Here is a 17,887-nt window from a genome sequence, read left to right on the forward strand (position 1 = left end):
AACCTAGTATTAGTATAGGGTTAGTATATATTTAGTATATATAGAGTACCGGAAAAAACCTTACTTTTTGCCTGTTTATTCTACCCCGAGATTAAGAAAACCTTAGTTTATCCCTAAACTATCTTGAAAGCGAGATCTATTTCAAGATATCGTATACTCTAGAAAAGCTTAGCTTATTCGTATATATAGTATATAATTAGATAATATTCCTAGTTCTTGTTAAAGAAATAGACTTTACGAATCTATTAATTATCTATATTTTTTATTAGATCGAACTAGTATTTACGCTATACCCTAGTAAGACTTATCCCTTCTAGATAGTATAGTATTCTCTACTTATAAATTAAAGTAGTTACTCTATCCTTAATATATAAGCTCTTATAGATATACTAAAGCGTAGAATTACTATATTAACGCAAGATCTTCGTAAAAAGAGGCGAAACTATTAATTTCCGTGTAGTTAATCCTAGGATATCCTGCGTGTTAATTGCCTCTATAATTTCCTAACTAATATTATATAGTAGCTTTGTTAGTAGTAGTAGGGTATACGAATAAGATCCTCGATAAACGAGAAGGAAAAAGGGAAAACACTCCTATAAGTAGGGGATATAAAAGTTAAACTTAATAGAGTAAGTACTCTATGTTAGTTAACTAATACTATCTATATAAATTAAGTCTAGGATAGAGTTAGTATATATTTAGTATATAGCTTATAAAACTTACTATAGTAGCAACGCCTAGCCGAACGATACTCTATAAAATAGTAATTCTTAGTTCTATACCTAGATATACGTAAGCTATCTTTATCACAAAGAAGCTTTAAAAACGCGGGGTCGATCCTTGCAGCACTTCGTGATACGTTCTAATAGTAGTGCTAACGCTAGGATCCGCCCTGCGCGTTAGGATATCTAATAAATATAAACTACTTATAGTTAATATATATTTAGTATATTATAAAGATATAAATATACTCTATCTCTAAGCTATACTATTAGCTTTTAACCTCTATATATTCGCTTACTTAGTCTATAAGTATATAGCTCTTCTACGTCCTACGTTTAGAGAAATCCGAAGTAAAATCTACATTTAGCGTAAGCTTAATAGAGGTTAAAGCTAGGGAGGGATATATCTTACTCTCTAGTTCGCTCCTAGATTTTATAGGTAATAGTATAATATATAGGCTTTATAGTAAGAGACTAAAGTTCACGGAAAAGTATTAGTTTAATACGGTTATATCTTTCTAAAGGGGTAATAATATTAGGATAGGCTTAGTGGCAATATTGAATCCCTATATATTTAAAGGATCGATACTATAATCTTGACTCTTTATCTTTAGAGTCTTTTTAGAGAAGTTTTGTATAGATCTTCTTTACTAATCCGGTATATTTAGTCGAGAATTAAACCTAGGATTATTAGTTATATTATATATACTAGGGATATATTAGAGATATACTAGAAATATTTTAAACTTACCGATAATATAAGTTATAAAGTGACTTAGTTGATATTTGAAGAAGTATCTTCTCTATTTTTAAATAGATTTTTCGAGGCGTAAATAATATATAAAATACTATTATTAGCTATATCGGGATACTCTAGAAGAATAAGATACTCCTAGACTTCGTAGGTAACTATAGTATCTCTAGAGCTACCGCTTACTTTAGTCCCGTCTATTTCTATACCTGTTTAGCTTAGTTACGTTAGAGCGTTAGAACCTAAGGAGCTAATATTTTCCTTATTATTCTTATAAGGATCGAGATTAGATGATTTATATATATTAATATAATCTTAGTACACTAAAGTTTCAGAGTCTAATCTTTATCGCTGATTTGAAACATAAGTCTCGTATATAGTATATATAAAAGGACTACTTACAGATAGAAGATTATAAAGAATTCGATTAATCTCTAATATAGCGCTAGTAGTAGATCGCGTAGAGATATTAACCTTAGAATCAAGTAAGTTAGGACTAGAATCCTCGAATAGTAATAGTGAGAACCAAGGCGCTAATATCTTGTGGAATTCGATACCTTGTAATAACCTTGAAAAGGGGTAAATAAAAGTCCTTAAAAGAATATTCGTATTAAAAAAATATTATGTAATATAGGGGTTTAGGCCCCGGTAAGATCCGGCACCTCGGGGTGGCCTAAAATTAGTCAGAATCTTTTAGGCCACGCTGAACTTTTTTGGACCACGCTGAGCTGGGTGCCCTATGCGGGAACTACGTTAGTAAAATAGGAGAGGTTGCTTAGTAAGCAGGATAAGCAGGATAAGTAGGAAGGTCTATATAATATAACCCTCTAGGATCTACTAGAGCAGGAAGCTAACGTAAGATCTTATACGTATATATATATATACTAATATACCCCCTTAGCTTTTGAAGTAGGTTTAGATAAGATAGCTAGTAAGAAAGCTAATAAGAAAGCTAATAAGTAAGAAGGTAGGTAAGATAGCGTATCTTTGCTAATATAGCCTAATAGGTAGTTCTATTAATCGATCGTTCCTTCTAGCTATTTCGTCTAATATAGTAAGGGCGTAATCTTGCTAAGCTAATTAGTAGAAGGGGTTATATAATCGTGTAAGATAGAGGTGCTTGAGTCTCAATGCAAAGTTTGCCGAACACATCCCAAGAGAAATCCTACCACCGCCAACACGATACTGTGATTTGGGCTTTAACAACACCATTGATCGATTAACTTGAACGTGAGTCATTCTATGGCCTTCGGCCAAGATGACTAGCTCAGCCACAGAATAGCTATACTAGGATCAGGAGACTCAGAATAAACATCATTGGTCAACAAACATCAGCGACTCCACCTACCCGGTGGGGTTGGCTTGTCGATCAGTCTGGCCGAAAGTGCTAGAGCTAGGGAGGCTGCTTTATTAAAGACGCAAAGGTTGGTATATCCTCCCGCATTGCATTCACCAGGCATCATAGACGAGACCACCCGGGGCTTACTAGCGCAGGCTATCCGAAATACATTCACGTCGTCTAGTATAGATCATAACGAAGAGTACATTGATTCCTTGATCTCTAAAGTAGACAATGACAGTACGTAAGACACTCGACTTGTCTATAAGTACGTGCGCTTATATAATTCCAGTCCTCCAGGCTTATCTCGTAAGTCAAGATGGAAATGCAAGAGAAACCCCGCTACGAACCAGCGTCTCGGATTTACGAACGCCTCTAGCTTCACCACCGAAAGGGCGTAGGTCCTCTCGGCTTTTGAATGCCTAGAAGAGGGATTATGCAAATCTAACCGGGGCAGAATCGAGGAAGAGAAGAAAGCGGCAAATTCCACAAATTCCATAGCGTGCAGAAAACTATACTGATAAACCTTCGCTCGGATATATAGCTGCTAAAGGAACGATCGAAGTAGGTTCTCAGTATTCCTATTATAAGGTAGGCTACTCTTATCCTCTAAATAAATTAGTCCCTATGCTTAGTCTGAGGTTTACCTTTCTCTAATCTAGCCCTTATCTAACGGCGAATATATGAAAGGTTCTCGCCTATTGAATCTCCCGGCTAACGATTTCTCGTCCTACTAGCTAGACACCGCGTTTACAATAAAAGCAATAGCCTTAATATTATTTGAATATTTTGTGGTTAATTCGGCGATCGTACGATATGGTCATCAAACTTCTATAGCCCTAACAAGGACCGATCCCGATAAAATCCGGAAATATATTAATGAGATTGCAGAGTATAATTATAAGCAAGCAGTTAGTATCATTCAAAGGGACAATACTCTAGTAGTAGGTAAAGGTTTACAAAATCGGTACAACGAAATAATCTTCTAGAAAATCATCCTTAAGGGTACTAGGCTGATTAATCATACGAAGCTGCCGTCCGCGAAAGGCCCGGCCGACGGATTCACTGTAGCGGAGAAAGCTACGACTAGAAAATTCATAGAAGACGCTAGATACGGATTGAGTGCCCAAAACTAGCGACACTGTCGAAACTGTTAGAAAAACTTATTCAAAATGCGTAAAGTCGGAATCGAAAAAGCCCTCTACTACCGTATTAAGGAATTCGATAGTTACTACAAGGGTTATCCGAAGACCTTAGAAATCTCCCTTGTGGATACAATTCTAAAGTAGGAGACTAAATACAGACCTTATATTGAATAACTAGAAATACGGGCTCTTAGGCTCGGGAAAGGCGATTATACGCGCCTGTGTGATCTTGAAAATCCTCAGGTTGTAGAGAGGTTGAAAGTCCGTGAGTCGTCTTAGAACAATAGCAGAAATGATTAGGCTTCCCCTAGCGAAGAAGAAAGCTTCAAGGTAAAGGGGCTACTAGTCTTTTCCCCTGATGTTATATACGCGCCTTTCAACAACCACTCGGTATCAGAATTTGGGGCAGACAAGTCCGCGTTCACCTTTCTCCTGCCCAAAGACGACATCTCCTTGTTCGTCTGTTTAATCGTCCTAGTACGCGAGGGAGACTTTCTTAGCATCTTTGCTAGCAATATTCGCTTTTCGACGGACGTGAGCGTCACGCACGGTATCCGCGGCCCTGTTGACAATCTGTGGCTAGACTACTCACAGGTTACCGGTACGCTGAATCAGATGCTGGTGTCGGAACTTGGTGGACCAGCAAACGTCTGCCTCGCGTGGGAAGTAATTTCTGATGATGTTGGGACAGAGACTCGCACCTCATGGAGAGTTTCTGTGAAACCCACGAAGTCCATCATGCCGTTTGACCCTCTCGTTCGCGTGGCTGCTGAGCAAGAGTAATACATGTTGCATTCATCCCCCGAGAATACAAAGAGAGGCTTTCTCGTACCTTGCCAAACTGACTGACAAAGGCCTGGGCTAACGTTTGACTATCTTCGGTGATGTGTATATTGAAGTACTTTCTATAGAAAGAGACATGGGATCTAGGAGCTAGTCCGCTGTAATATGTATGCCAATTGATGCTCGGACCTGGCTCACATGTCTAGATCACCTTTAGATTCTAATAGAAGGACTAGATTGAGCAATTTGAGTGCAGTCAGACTGCTTGTACTTGAAAAATGTTGAGGCCGGAGTGGATTCTGTGAGGAACAAATTCTGTGATTTGGTTAGCTTCCTAGGAATGTAAATCTGTCTCTGGGAACATGAACAACCTCTCCTGGGAGCTGTAATGCTCCTGGGACTCTAGGTAAAGTTCCTAGAGGCAGCCATGGGCCATCCCAGGATCGACGAAAGTGTCACTAGGATCAGAGTCTCTTGATTGATTGATCGGCCTCTGTTGGTCACCCCCGTCTCCTTTTGGCCCCAATTCGACCAGGATTCCTACGCGGATTCATGATAACGCCCCTCAACGATGCGGCTTGAAGACAGGGTTGCTTTTGGACGTTAATACGGCCTGAGTGTGAAGCTGCTAGGCTGTGCAGCAGTGTTTTTGAATAACCATCTCCGCTGGCTGTAAACGATTACAGGAAGGATGGGAGGGTTCAGCCAGGGTAGTGTCTGCGCCGACTCCATTGAAGTCAGTATCCATTGCCGTTGCATCCAACAACCAAGCTGGCCATCTATTGGTTTGCTAAGATATCCCGGTTACTCGGATTACGCAGGCACCGGGTGTGTTCTAAAATGACGAGACTGCCAGAATAATGATGCCCTTGCAGTTTCCATGCCATGACGTTTGTTGGGGGTTGGTTGTTTCGGTCTTCTTAAGGTACCGGCTGCCACAGGCCGGTCACAATCGTTCATGGTTGCACTGATTTGGTAGATGCCGAATTCAAACCAGGCGCGTGCTAACAGAATTTCTGCCCTGTTCAAGCCATTACTAGATAACATAATCTTTGCTATACCTCGTGCAATTTCTCTTGTAGATGAATTTAACTAGTTTAAACCAAATGAGAATCGGGAAAACAGTAGTAACCCGTTTTTCAAGTTCAGAATCGACGATTATCGCCCCCAAAGATTAATTGGCGAAAGCGAGCTCCAGATTACAGCACAATGCTAAGTGACGGTAAATTCGTCACCAAAAACGGCTACTTTTGACGCCAGTTTAAGCGTTCTCTTTACCAAAATCTTAGTCACCAGAAGATCACGTGATAAACGGAACACATATTTGCTAAGTGCTCCCTAAGTGCTCCCTGAGCAACTCCCTGAGTAGTCCCTAACACTCCCTGAGCACTCAAGATTGCTCAGTGCTTAGCTTACCCTTCGCTCACTACTCTGAAAACATTTTAATGGCAAGGCTGACTGCACAAACCTCCCATTTCATCGCCTAGGGGCCGTCGGGGTGGGGGCTAGGGGCGCTTTTATATCTGGCAACTCGACCACTGATCGGCCCCACCGAGGCTTCCATCATCATTCTACCATTCTACCCACACATTCGTTTTGTCTTCTCTTATTACATAGCAAGATGTCAAAAGTGAATGTTCTCGTCTTTTCCAAATTCTGCGTCCCCGAGGATGAAAGCCTCGAGGATGAGAAATGGGCCAACTTCTACCAGATCCTGACGCAGTCCCCGGGTCACTCTCGTTCCAAATGGGGCCGAATTAGTGAGTGTCCAAACTACGTGCTCCTCGTCACGAGTAAGTCATCTGCGTGCTGTGAGTACCTGCAGAATACTTATCAACCACCTCCAGTCTGGGACTCGCCCGATGCCCTGAGCCAGTTCAAAAACTCATCTTCATACCACGCCTACTGGACCACTTTATCTCGGGACTCTTCTATTCCCCCGGAGGTCTTTGAAGTCGATAACAGTTTCATACTGTCATGGTTCTACAAGCGGGTCATGGGCAATATTTCCATTGTTACCGCCTATTTTCCTGTCCTCGAGGCTAGTAACAACCTGGAACGAATTAACGCCTTCAGCGGCCTCTCTGTTGCTGGAGGTCTGGGTCCTGGAGCCCCGCCGCGACGTCTTCCACAGAGACAGAATCCAAAAGCATACTGGGTCAATGATACCCGAGATCGAAATGGCATGGAAGTGAAGGCTCGATTGATGGTTCATTTCTGGACTGATACCCAGAAGGAACAAGAGTTCAAAGAAAGGCGCAACATCAGCGGGCTAACATTTTGGGAAGAGTTCGAACAGCAGTTGAGGGAAACCGGAGCAATTGATTGGACCGAAGAGCACTGGGACTACAGTAATCTACCGTCAAAGGATGTTTAGCTGTTCAGCCTCATCGCAGTGAAGCATGATACCAAGCTAGCGAGAAAGTCGTTTGCTTGGCAGGGGAGATGATTAGAAAATCAAAAGCTTATTCCCGAACCAAGGGCATTCTATAAATAAAGCCTATTAGGCATATCAAAAAGCTTCGTGAGTTTCACCCTTACTTTCGCCCCCAATCTGAAAAGAACATGTAAGCGTCGCATTTACAACAAACAATGGCCCCATTATTGGACGGCCCCTGGGGCCGAAAAGCTTTTGTGCAGCAAATCATTCAATTTCTGAAACAAGTCCGTACCAAATAGAAGATAGAGTTTCCCTTTAGTATTCACATCCCTGCATCGGCTTTTCTTCGGTTGCATCTGAAGAAAGTTCGCCATCGCGCGCAAAAAGCAACCCATTTGCTATCCCGCTGCTCTACAATATATACACTCTACTATCGATATACAAGAACAGTAGTCGGAATTTGAAGTTGGCCCTATGAATTGTTTTGCCTGGGGATAAGCTATCTGAATCCAGAGAATTCGATCGTGGAGCCCGACGACGACTAAGGACAAGCAAGCACAAGCCTTTGGCCCCCGGGGCAGAGGCGTCCAACTAGGCCCAAGGGAGAAAATACCATGGATAGTGGGGTGCACTACCCTGTAACGAGCTTTTTCTGTCTCTACAAAATAACTGCGATTCTGCTTGTTGGCGAGGCTCATACCGGCCGCTCTTCAATCTTCTTGTCCCATTAGCCCCCAAGCAAAAGCCTGATACCCTGAAACAAAAATTGAGCTGTGTTTATCCATAATCAATGCATATTCCGTTAAAATTGTTGCCCTTATGTCTTATTTCTCTGTCCCTGAATGAAAAACATGCTAACGCGAGGGACAGTGGGTAGCTGGTTGAACTGGGAGCCGAGGAGCCGATATGAGAGCAATTACAAGAGAAAAGTCAGCAAGATTGTCAGCATTTAATACTACCCCGCCTCAGACGGTTGCTTAGTCTCTCATTGTATCCTTATGGAGGCTTAATTAGCTGACGCTACTCGACTCCCGAAGATGGAACGCGAACTACTGCTAAGGGCGGGGAAATGCCATGCTCCTGGTATCCTCCGTGACCTAGAGCGGTCGGTCGGAGTCTGCAGTGACTGGAGCAGGTTTTCACATTCACATTCATGTATTGAATTTCGTGGCGCTGGTAAGCATCGATCTTTTCCTCACATACGACGCGCTAGTGCAGTCAAACATCCCGGTTCTTGGGGGCTATAGTGGAGTTGCTACACCTTTCTAGCTGATTGGGGCCAACAGCCATAGCCTCGTATGAGTAGCTAATTTTCTAATCGTGAATACACATTTCTATATAATAATACGTTCGTCATTTCTGATTTCTCATTCAGTCTGTTCGCACAAAAACTTTCCTTAAGAGACACATCTTTCACCATGGCTGGGCAAAAGGGTTCTCTCATCTGGGCCTTGGCTCTTTGGTGCTTTTTTATCCCTTCAATTCTCGCTGCAGACCCAACACTCCAAACTCTCTTCCATGTCAAGTCTGGGTCCACTACTGGTGGATGTACGGACAAGAAGCTAAGTACACTTGCGACTTGGCTCACCGAGTCCAGGGAGCTGGCGAAGGCTGGTGTTCAGGCCTTTGATGATGCGGCAAAGGGCAACAAGGATGCAGAGCACGCTCTCTCTCAGTTTTTGGGCATTGACTCCAAAGCCTCAGCGGAGGATAGAAAGGACGTGAAAGGTCAGTTTTATATTCCCTCTCGACTTTGTTCACCTCATGCTCTGATTTTGTGATATCTTTTATGTCTTATTGTCGCCTTTCCAATTATTTTACAAGACAACTCGGCTAATTCGCTTTATAGAACTGGTTGATCAAGTTGCCGCGTTCTATGCAAACACATACAAGGTCAACGACGGCCCTCCGTGGATGTTTTGCGGCAGCAGCTGGGTCACACAGAGAAAGAGAACCGACTACTCCGAGATCAAAGGTGGCCAATACAAACACGAGCAAGAGAATTGTGACGGCGAATTGATCTTAGTCCCTCTGGAGATCCAGGACGACCCTGCTTACAAGGATTACATGTATGAAGAGGAAAATGGAAAGGAGGTAGCCACAAGCCTCGTCCCTTACTGGTCGGAGGATCTAGGCCAGTATACCTTTGAGCCGGACTACAAAGGCAAGGGATACTGCGCTGCTGCGAAGTCCTTGGCAGGTACCCAGGTCCAGACCAAGCCAGGTACCATCCTCATGTGCCCCTCGGCCTTTACGAACACCGAGAATGCCGCAACTTTGGGTTCTCGCGCAGCCAATACCAACACACTTCAGCAAGTGTTGCCTCGAAGCTCCACTTTCTTCCACGAGACTTTCCACTTGGTTCACGGTACGGCGGATACTTTGGATGCCAGTTGTGAGTATCCCCGGTCCAATCTTCTTCTTTCAATATGCTAATCGATGTACAGACGCTATCGCATCTCTCCTGACGGCACTGAAGACGCCAGACGAGGTTCCGGCCGGAACTAATCTGGATGAGCCCACGAAGACGGATGATGGTTTGAAGAATGTTGACAAAATGACCAATGCTGAGCTTGTTCGCAGTAACCCCGAGACTTGGGTCTACCTTTGCGTCTCCTATTGGTACACTCTGAATAAGGGTTACTATTTCCCTGACGGTGGAAAGGGTGCTAAGGTGACCACTTAGTGAGGATGCCTGTTGGAGCACGAGGATCTACTTTTGCGTGATGAGTTGTCTGTATTGGTATATTAGAGGTTTGTTCGACGTTTTGTATTATTGAAAGTCGTTGGGAGGTCCCAATTGATACATCTAAGTCTTGGGTAATATATCCGTTCTGAACAACTTCCGTCTAATAAACATCAACCACCTGTTTCTCTTAATATAGCCAGTAATGTTCGGTATTGACTTCTATGGTTGGCTTATCGCTACTCCTTTCTCCACTTTGGAGTACCATCTCTCTCACTTTTACTTAAGCCGCGGGTCAAAGTCAGACAGCTGAAGTCGAAAACAGATTACAGAGAATTTTATTAGTGGTAGCAGGGCTAAAGCCCGCGAAGGGGATCGGATTACTAGGGACTAAAGGGCTACACTACATACTATTAGTATATACTTAATATATCATTTATATATATATAATATAGACTTACCCGGCGGCTACAGTAAGCGGAGGACGGGGTTACCAGGGCCTGCTAGCGGTAGAAACGAGTGCCGTATTATACGGCGAACTATATATCGGTAGCTCTATATAGATTATTAGTATACGTTAAATATATAAGAGTTATATGTTTAAAGTATATCAATCTTATACAGAACATAAAGTACCTAGAGCACTTACGCAATACGCTCTAATACGGAGGCCTAGTATCTAATCTACCTATTATCAGGGCCGCGTCTAGGCTTATAAAGGTAGCTAGTATCCTACTAGCTACCCTCTAGGACCTAAGGCTTGATTACGTTTTAGCCTGTAATAATGTGAGATATAGGGCAAGATGCCTAAACCGTCATGCAGCATATCAAGCCAGATTCATAAGGCCTATACAAGATGGCTGAATCTCTATAAGCTTTATGCTATACCATCATCACTACGGTTAATGACATCAAGTAAGACGTATACAACAATATACGATCTACATCATCACTGCGGTCAATGACATCAAGTAAGACGTATACAACAGTATACGATCTACATCATCACTGCGGTCAATGACATCGTACAATCAAGCAACCACCGATCAAACAGCTACTATATGAGATCACTATGCATCTAGATCTGTCTGCATGAGATCATCATGCATCATCTAGAACGATCACATGCAAGAGACAAGTTGGTTATAAATATGCTCTGCCTTCTCTACCAAAATAATAATTATGTTCATTACATACAAGCAAGATTCAATATAATCAACCAAGCTTCAGTCCTACTTTACTTTTCTCTCATCTTATAATTCTAAGCCGAATTGATTTTATCCTTCCTATTCAATCAAAGGAAGAAGATCAATTAATCTTCCTTCCTCTTTACCTAACCTGCGCAGTATCGCTTGCTCACAAATAATCTTAAACTAGGTCTTGGCTCGGCGGTTAGGGTTAACGACTATATCGTAGTTACGTTATTAGTATATATTTAATATATCTAATAAATAGACACTTGCTAGCTCCAGAATGCTTATTACGGATATAACGACGTAGTATAGGTCCCTCCGAGAAGACTAGACTATATATCTAGGACGGAGGGTTGACGACGATATTATAGCTATTCCTCTTAGTATTAGTATACGATAGCTATACCCTTAGTATATTTAGATACTACGTATACTCCTGTATTCTCTCTGTTAAGAACTATAGCCGGATTTAGAGGCGGAGTCGCCGCGATATTAGCTGCTTTAATATCGTAGTAGCGTACGCCTATAGCTAGAGCTACCGTATACGTAGCTAGCTTCTAGCCCCGATTGTTGTCTAGAATAGGCCCTATATATAGTTAGTATATTAACAGCATATACTTCTAGGAAATATACTATATATATATCCTAGGAGAGTATCAGGGTTAGTCGCGTTTAAGACTATAGTGTTATTAAATTCAGCCCGGGTTAGACCTAGGCTAGGGAAGAGTCTAAGATTCGATATATTAATAAGCTAGAAGTATTTAGTATATACAAAACATATAGAGAAACGCGTCGGGGAGTAGAGTAAACAGATGTTCTGACCTTAAGTAAATATAGTGGGTAGTAAGGGAAGAAGAAGAGAGTAGTAGTGTTGCGTTGTTGTTGAAGATATATCTCTTATTTCTTTGTTGACACTTTTAACTTAGAACCCTATAGAATCTATATCTTTCTTTCAAACCTAGTAATTTATAAAAAGCAAGGCTATTTCTTTTATAAGTTTATAAATAATTAATTCAAAGAGCCTTTATAATTATCATATAATATAGTATACAGAGTTATATCGAGTTGTATAAAGATATAGTATATTTTAGTAAGGGGGGGGGGGGTTCAACTAAGGTTGAACTATATATAAAATACATAAAAGTAAGCATAATAACTCATCGGGACCCAAAATATTTTGGGTACGTATAAGGTCGGGTACCTCATAGGTACCCAAAATTAGTCAGAAAATTTTTGGGTCCGCGTGAACTTTTTTTGGGTACGTGTGAGCTAGAACCCGTCTCTGCACTCTCCAATTTCGCACACTTCCGACCACGGCTAGCCCCACGCCCTTGCTGAAGTTTCTTCTCCCACTAAGGTAGTGGTATTCGTCTTGTCGATGTATCAGTCCTCTTTGAAGACAGTAGTACCATAATTCCTATGGTTTTATCCATAGAAACGTAAGTACTTTGCCTTTTCATGATACTAGAGGGTCGACTGGCAGAATGGTTTCGCTTCTATCTGGAAAACGCTTCATAGAATCTAGCAATTTCGGTAGGTAATAGTAGAGAGAAGGGGGGGGGGGGGAGATAGCAGAGATAGCCTTATTAGAAGAAAAGGGGGGGGCCACGTAGGAGATTAGGTCATGTGATCTCTAGAAAGGATAGGGAGATGTGTATATAAGAAAAATAGTGTAGTTGAATTAATGGTAAATACCATAACTAGTGTATTAAGAATCAGGCCAAAATCAGGCACCAGGTGGTGCCGCAGCATTTCTCAGGTGGTGCCAACAGTGTCACCCCAAAAGATATGCATAAAACGCCAGCTTTATTAGAAGGTTGACCATTCCAAATATATATAAGATAATCTATGGCTAGCGGCAACACTAACACTTGGACTCCCAGCCTTAATGAAATGGTCGGACCTGATCCACTAACATCAATAAGTGGGTTCAAGATCGAAGAGATAAATATAACGTAATGTTTCCAAAGCTTGAAATAAAAAATCAGAACTATAGCGCTGCGGAACGTCGCGGCTCCCTTGGAAAAAGAACCTAGGGATTGAAGTCAATGTCCATGGGGTCGTCATCAATACTATACGTCAAAGAGGTATTCCCGAAGCCCTTGCTGGAAGATAACAAAGAGCCATGATCGGAAGACGGTAGGGGTTGGTGACTATTCGCTGCATGCGCCCTTGCCCTGGCCCTGGCTCTGGCTTCGATGATTGCTTTCCTCACACTATCTTGCTCCTTAGGAACTGTCAAGGAAGAAGGCTCGGTGTACAGCACTAATTCCTTGCCCCGCGAGGGTGCTGGCAAGACTGATTCCGGCACGGAAATCATTTTTGTCGCGAGGGGTAGAAGAATCAGTCCTCCATCAGGAGGATCTATATCCGCCAACTCCCGATCTAAATCATGAATGTAGGTCGTGTGTTTGGTATCGTCCAGCATCATCGCATCGGACCGGGTCAAGCATGACGGACTGGAATTGGAGATGGATGTTCTCGGGGGAGTCGCAGTAGACCAAGTGGAGAGAGCGGAAGGAGTGGATGTGGAAGAAGAGATGGAAGTGGAAGGGTTGAAATGATTGAACCCATCGCCATCGCGATCACGGGGCCGAGCTCCGAAGGTTGGGGCCTCCGGATTATTTCCTGCCAGTTGAATGCGTCAACCCTCCTTTCGTTTTCCCACCCCCGAAAAATTCGCGGGTCATTTTCTATGAGCATCCTCGTCCTGGCCTCTTTGACTTACCTATCTGGAGGTATCCAAACCTCTTCGTGAGAGGTTGCGCGCCGTCCGGATCACCATCTGCGGGTCGCTTTCTGCCGAGTTGGGGGATTTCATCACTCCGCGCCATCCACGAACAAACCCGCGTGGATTCCTAGACCCAGCCACGACGAAAAGGAGAGGGAGACGTGTTAAGAGAAGATCAGAACACAAGGGAAAATCCCAAGAGATACTAAAGGAACCGAGGCTGAACCCAGGGGAAGGGGTTGGTACATAATTTTCTTGGGGGGGAAGGTTGTTGTGTTTCGATGTGGATGCGGGTTGTTGGAGGAGGTTCTGGAGGTTCGGGTGCGGGTGCTGCGGCGACTTTGAGTCATCCTCCGCGGTTGAGAACCTTCAATTCTTCTCCCCGCCACTTCCCCCTCCTTCACCACTCAACTCCTCCTCTTCGGTTCTTCAGGATGGCTTCCGATACCAGTCGTCCCGAGTGGACTGCCCCTCGGGTCAGAGAGACTTTTCTGGACTATTTCAAGCAAAATGGCCACACTTTTGGTGCGATCAGAAACTTGACCCCGCCACCCCTCCCTTGCCCCCTCCCATCCAACGCCTCAAAGAAATTTCTACAATGGGCCCCCCTCGATCGCTAACGCCGCGTATTCTCTTCTAGTCCCGTCGTCGTCGGTCGCGCCCTTGTCGGATCCGACCCTGCTCTTCACCAATGCTGGAATGAATCAGTACAAGTCCATTTTCCTGGGTACCGTGGATCCGTCGTCAGACTTTGCAAAGCTGCGACGCGCAGTGAACTCGCAAAAGGTACGATCACGCTCCTCCTGTTGATCCTGCAAATCGAGCGACCTTGAACTGACCTCTGCAATTCGGTAGTGTATTCGCGCTGGTGGCAAACACAATGTGAGTGGGATAGGAGCATTCGTGGTATACCTTTCTAGTTATTGACTGGCTTCCTACAGGATCTCGACGATGTCGGCAAGGACAGCTATCACCATGTAAGTGTTCTTCAAAAAATCCTCTTTTCCCACCAATAAGTTCATCGCATTTTTTCCACTATGGTCGGTGAGATCCTGATCCTTTCCCCTACTAGACTTTCTTCGAAATGCTCGGAAACTGGAGTTTCGGCGACTACTTTAAGAAGGAGGCGATTACTTATTCGTGGACTCTTCTCACCGAGGTCTACGGACTGAACCCCGATCGTCTCTATGTGACCTACTTCGAGGGCGACGCGGCCGGTGGTCTCGAGCCCGATCTCGAGGCCAGAGATCTGTGGAAGTCTGTGGGTGTCCCGGAATCCCACATTCTCCCCGGCAACATGAAGGACAATTTCTGGGAAATGGGTGACCAAGGACCGTGTGGACCCTGCAGCGAAGTCCATTACGATCGCATCGGTGGTCGTAACGCTGCGTCGCTCGTGAACCAGGATGACCCGAATGTGCTGGAGATTTGGAACAACGTGTTCATTCAGTACAACCGCGAGGCAGACCGCTCCTTGAGGTCTCTACCCAACAAGCACGTCGACACCGGCATGGGCTTCGAACGACTAGTGTCCATTCTCCAGGACAAATCCTCCAACTACGACACGGACGTCTTCACGCCCATTTTCCAGGCCATTCAGACCGCGACCGGCGCCCGCGAATACCGCGGTCGTTTTGGTACCGAAGACCCCGACGGCATCGACACCGCGTACCGTGTGGTTGCAGACCACGTGCGTACCTTGATGTTTGCGATCTCCGACGGTGTGATTCCCAACAACGAGGGCCGTGGCTACGTGATTCGTCGAGTGCTGCGTCGTGGAGCCCGATTCGCTCGCAAATATTTCCAGGTCGACATTGGTAACTTCTTCTCGAAACTTGTGCCTACGGTTGTGGATCAGCTCGGTGAAATGTTCCCGGAGTTGATCAAGAAACAGCAGGATGTGATGGAGATTCTGGATGAAGAGGAGGTGTCATTTGCCAAGACTTTGGATCGAGGCGAGCGCCAGTTCGAGCAATACGCTCAGCATGCTAAACTCCAGGGCTCCGACAAACTTCATGGTGCGGATGTGTGGAGATTGTATGACACTTTCGGTTTCCCTGTCGACCTAACCCAGATTATAGCGGAGGAACGTGGTCTCCGTATTGATAATGCTGAGTTTGAAGAAGCACGATTGAAGGCGAAAGAAGCCAGCAAGGGCCAGAAAAAAGCTGCCGCGAACGTGGTCAAGCTCGATGTTCATGATCTCGGCAAGCTGGAGAAGATGAGCGACGTACGCAAGACGGACGACGCCGCCAAATTTGGAAGAGGCAACATTACCGCTCACATCAAGGCCATCTACCATGGGAAACACTTCTATGAGAGCACTGAAAAGGCTCCTAGTGGCGAACAACTTGGTGTCATCCTGGACTGCACCAACTTTTACGCCGAACAGGGTGGTCAAGAGGCTGACACTGGTCGAATTGTCATTGATGGCCAAGCTGAGTTGGAGGTCGACGATGTCCAAGTCTACGCTGGTTATGTCCTGCACACTGGCTTCATGAAGTATGGATCGCTGTCGGTGGGCGATGCCGTGATTTGTGAATACGATGAGCTTCGTCGATGGCCTATCCGTAATAACCACACTGGTACCCATATTCTGAACTTTGCCCTCCGTGAGGTTCTTGGGGACGGCGTGGAGCAGAAGGGCTCTCTTGTCTCGGCCGAGAAGCTTCGCTTCGACTTCTCGCACAAAGCTGCGGTGTCCGATGCCGATTTGGAGAAGATTGAGGCCAAGTCTACTGAATACATCCGACAGAATTGTATTGTCTACTCCAAAGAGCTCCCCCTTGCTACCGCGCAGCAGATCTTCGGTGTCCGTGCTGTCTTTGGTGAGACTTACCCGGATCCGGTTCGGGTCGTGTCCGTTGGTGTTGAATTAGAAGAAATCCTACGGAATGTTAAGGATCCCCAGTGGGAAAAAGTCAGCATTGAGTTCTGTGGTGGAACCCATGTGCAGAAAACCGGTGACATCAAGGATCTGATTATCCTGGAAGAGAGTGGTATCGCTAAGGGTATTCGTCGCATCATCGCCGTCACTGGCGAGGAGGCCCATGAGGTGCAGCGAATTGCTCAAGAGTTTGAGACACGCCTGGACAAGCTCGATGCCATGCCTCTCGGCCCTGAAAAGGAGCGAGAGTGCAAGCAGGTGCAGGTTGATCTCAACCAACTTGTCATTTCTGCAGTTCGGAAGGCGCAGTTCCGCACACGCTTTACCGCGATCAACAAGCAGGTGCTGGATGGTCAGAAAGCCCAGCAGAAGTTGGAATCTAAGATGGCTCTGGAAGCCATCACGTCCTACTTCGAGGCCCCGGAAAACAAGGATGCTTCCTCGTTGGTTGTCAAGCTTCCGATGCCCGCGAGTGCTAAGGCCGTTAGCGAATCTATCAATCACGTCAAGTCGAAATTGCAAAACAAGAACGTCTATGTGATGGCGGTTGACCCCGAGAACACACGAGTTGCGCATGGTTGTTATGTATCCAAGGTAAGCCATGGGAATCCCAATCCCTTCGAACGGATGTCATGAGATTGTGTGGCGTGTATCTAACACGCAGCTACAGGAGTTTGGGGAGAAAGGCGCGTCGGCGAGCGATTGGGCCGCCGTTGTTTCCAGTAGCATCGGTGGAAAAGCCGGTGGAAAGGGCGCGACTTCGATCGGCAATGGCACAAATCCGGACAAGGTCGATGAAGCTGTTACGCTCGCAACTGAATACTTGAGTAAGTTCAAGCTATAGGAGGCCGGTTGACGAATCGAAACCTCGATTTACTCCAGGCAAAAACCCAAAAGTGTCGACCACATTCTGGTCTGCTCCTCGATTGTTCAGCGGCTACAGTTCACCGTGACACACCCAATGCCAATACCGGGGGTAATTGTAGAGGAGCCCGGGTTGTAAAGAATAACAACAAGGCAAAGAAGAAATGGGAAATTGATGGATGACTTTCATCTAGTTGGTGAAATTGAAGTGTCATATTCTTCGAGTCATAGAGAGGAACGTGGGTTTTCCCCGCTACTCCTTCTCCATAATAAATTCTATATATGTATCTTCTATAATGAGTGCGGCCTCTTCTTATGTCGCGAATGACACCAAGTTAGATTGTCTAAAAGCTGCATGTCTGCACAACCTAGTCATTGTCTTGCTTTTTATTAAAAATTCACCAAC

At 44.5% G+C, this 17,887-nt stretch overlaps 6 protein-coding genes across 6 annotated transcripts; 5 read left to right on the forward strand and 1 right to left on the reverse strand.

Moving 5' to 3' along the window:
- Positions 1–2,931: 2,931 nt before the first annotated feature.
- Positions 2,932–3,948, forward strand: N7458_006136 (uncharacterized protein; the record flags this gene model as incomplete). Its single annotated transcript, XM_056909518.1, has 4 exons — positions 2,932–3,052; positions 3,105–3,209; positions 3,554–3,756; positions 3,802–3,948. Coding segments are annotated over 4 exons (576 nt in total), but the record flags the coding sequence as incomplete, so codon positions are not given.
- Positions 3,949–3,984: 36 nt separating this feature from the next.
- N7458_006137 (uncharacterized protein) lies at positions 3,985–4,740 on the forward strand (the record flags this gene model as incomplete). The annotated part of the gene is made up of 3 exons (XM_056909519.1): positions 3,985–4,097; positions 4,152–4,218; positions 4,258–4,740. The coding sequence occupies 3 exons, from the start codon at positions 3,985–3,987 to the stop codon at positions 4,738–4,740; spliced, it is 663 nt and encodes a 220-aa protein (XP_056765223.1).
- A 1,621-nt stretch (positions 4,741–6,361) lies between these two features.
- N7458_006138 (uncharacterized protein) lies at positions 6,362–7,117 on the forward strand (the record flags this gene model as incomplete). The annotated part of the gene is made up of 2 exons (XM_056909520.1): positions 6,362–6,533; positions 6,588–7,117. The coding sequence occupies 2 exons, from the start codon at positions 6,362–6,364 to the stop codon at positions 7,115–7,117; spliced, it is 702 nt and encodes a 233-aa protein (XP_056765224.1).
- Positions 7,118–8,538: 1,421 nt separating this feature from the next.
- Positions 8,539–9,806, forward strand: N7458_006139 (uncharacterized protein; the record flags this gene model as incomplete). The annotated part of the gene is made up of 3 exons (XM_056909521.1): positions 8,539–8,848; positions 8,970–9,515; positions 9,568–9,806. 3 exons carry the CDS (start codon positions 8,539–8,541, stop codon positions 9,804–9,806), a joined length of 1,095 nt encoding a protein of 364 aa, XP_056765225.1.
- Positions 9,807–13,031: 3,225 nt separating this feature from the next.
- N7458_006140 (uncharacterized protein) lies at positions 13,032–13,833 on the reverse strand (the record flags this gene model as incomplete). The annotated part of the gene is made up of 2 exons (XM_056909522.1): positions 13,032–13,627; positions 13,728–13,833. The coding sequence occupies 2 exons, from the start codon at positions 13,831–13,833 to the stop codon at positions 13,032–13,034; spliced, it is 702 nt and encodes a 233-aa protein (XP_056765226.1).
- Positions 13,834–14,164: 331 nt separating this feature from the next.
- Positions 14,165–17,570, forward strand: N7458_006141 (alanine--tRNA ligase; the record flags this gene model as incomplete). Its single annotated transcript, XM_056909523.1, has 7 exons — positions 14,165–14,255; positions 14,371–14,516; positions 14,586–14,612; positions 14,672–14,707; positions 14,803–17,211; positions 17,288–17,444; positions 17,500–17,570. The coding sequence occupies 7 exons, from the start codon at positions 14,165–14,167 to the stop codon at positions 17,568–17,570; spliced, it is 2,937 nt and encodes a 978-aa protein (XP_056765227.1).
- Positions 17,571–17,887: the final 317 nt, after the last annotated feature.

The sequence above is a fragment of the Penicillium daleae genome, assembly GCF_028827525.1.
Source record: "Penicillium daleae strain IBT 16125 chromosome Unknown utg000006l_segment0_segment0, whole genome shotgun sequence".
NCBI lineage: Eukaryota > Fungi > Ascomycota > Eurotiomycetes > Eurotiales > Aspergillaceae > Penicillium > Penicillium daleae.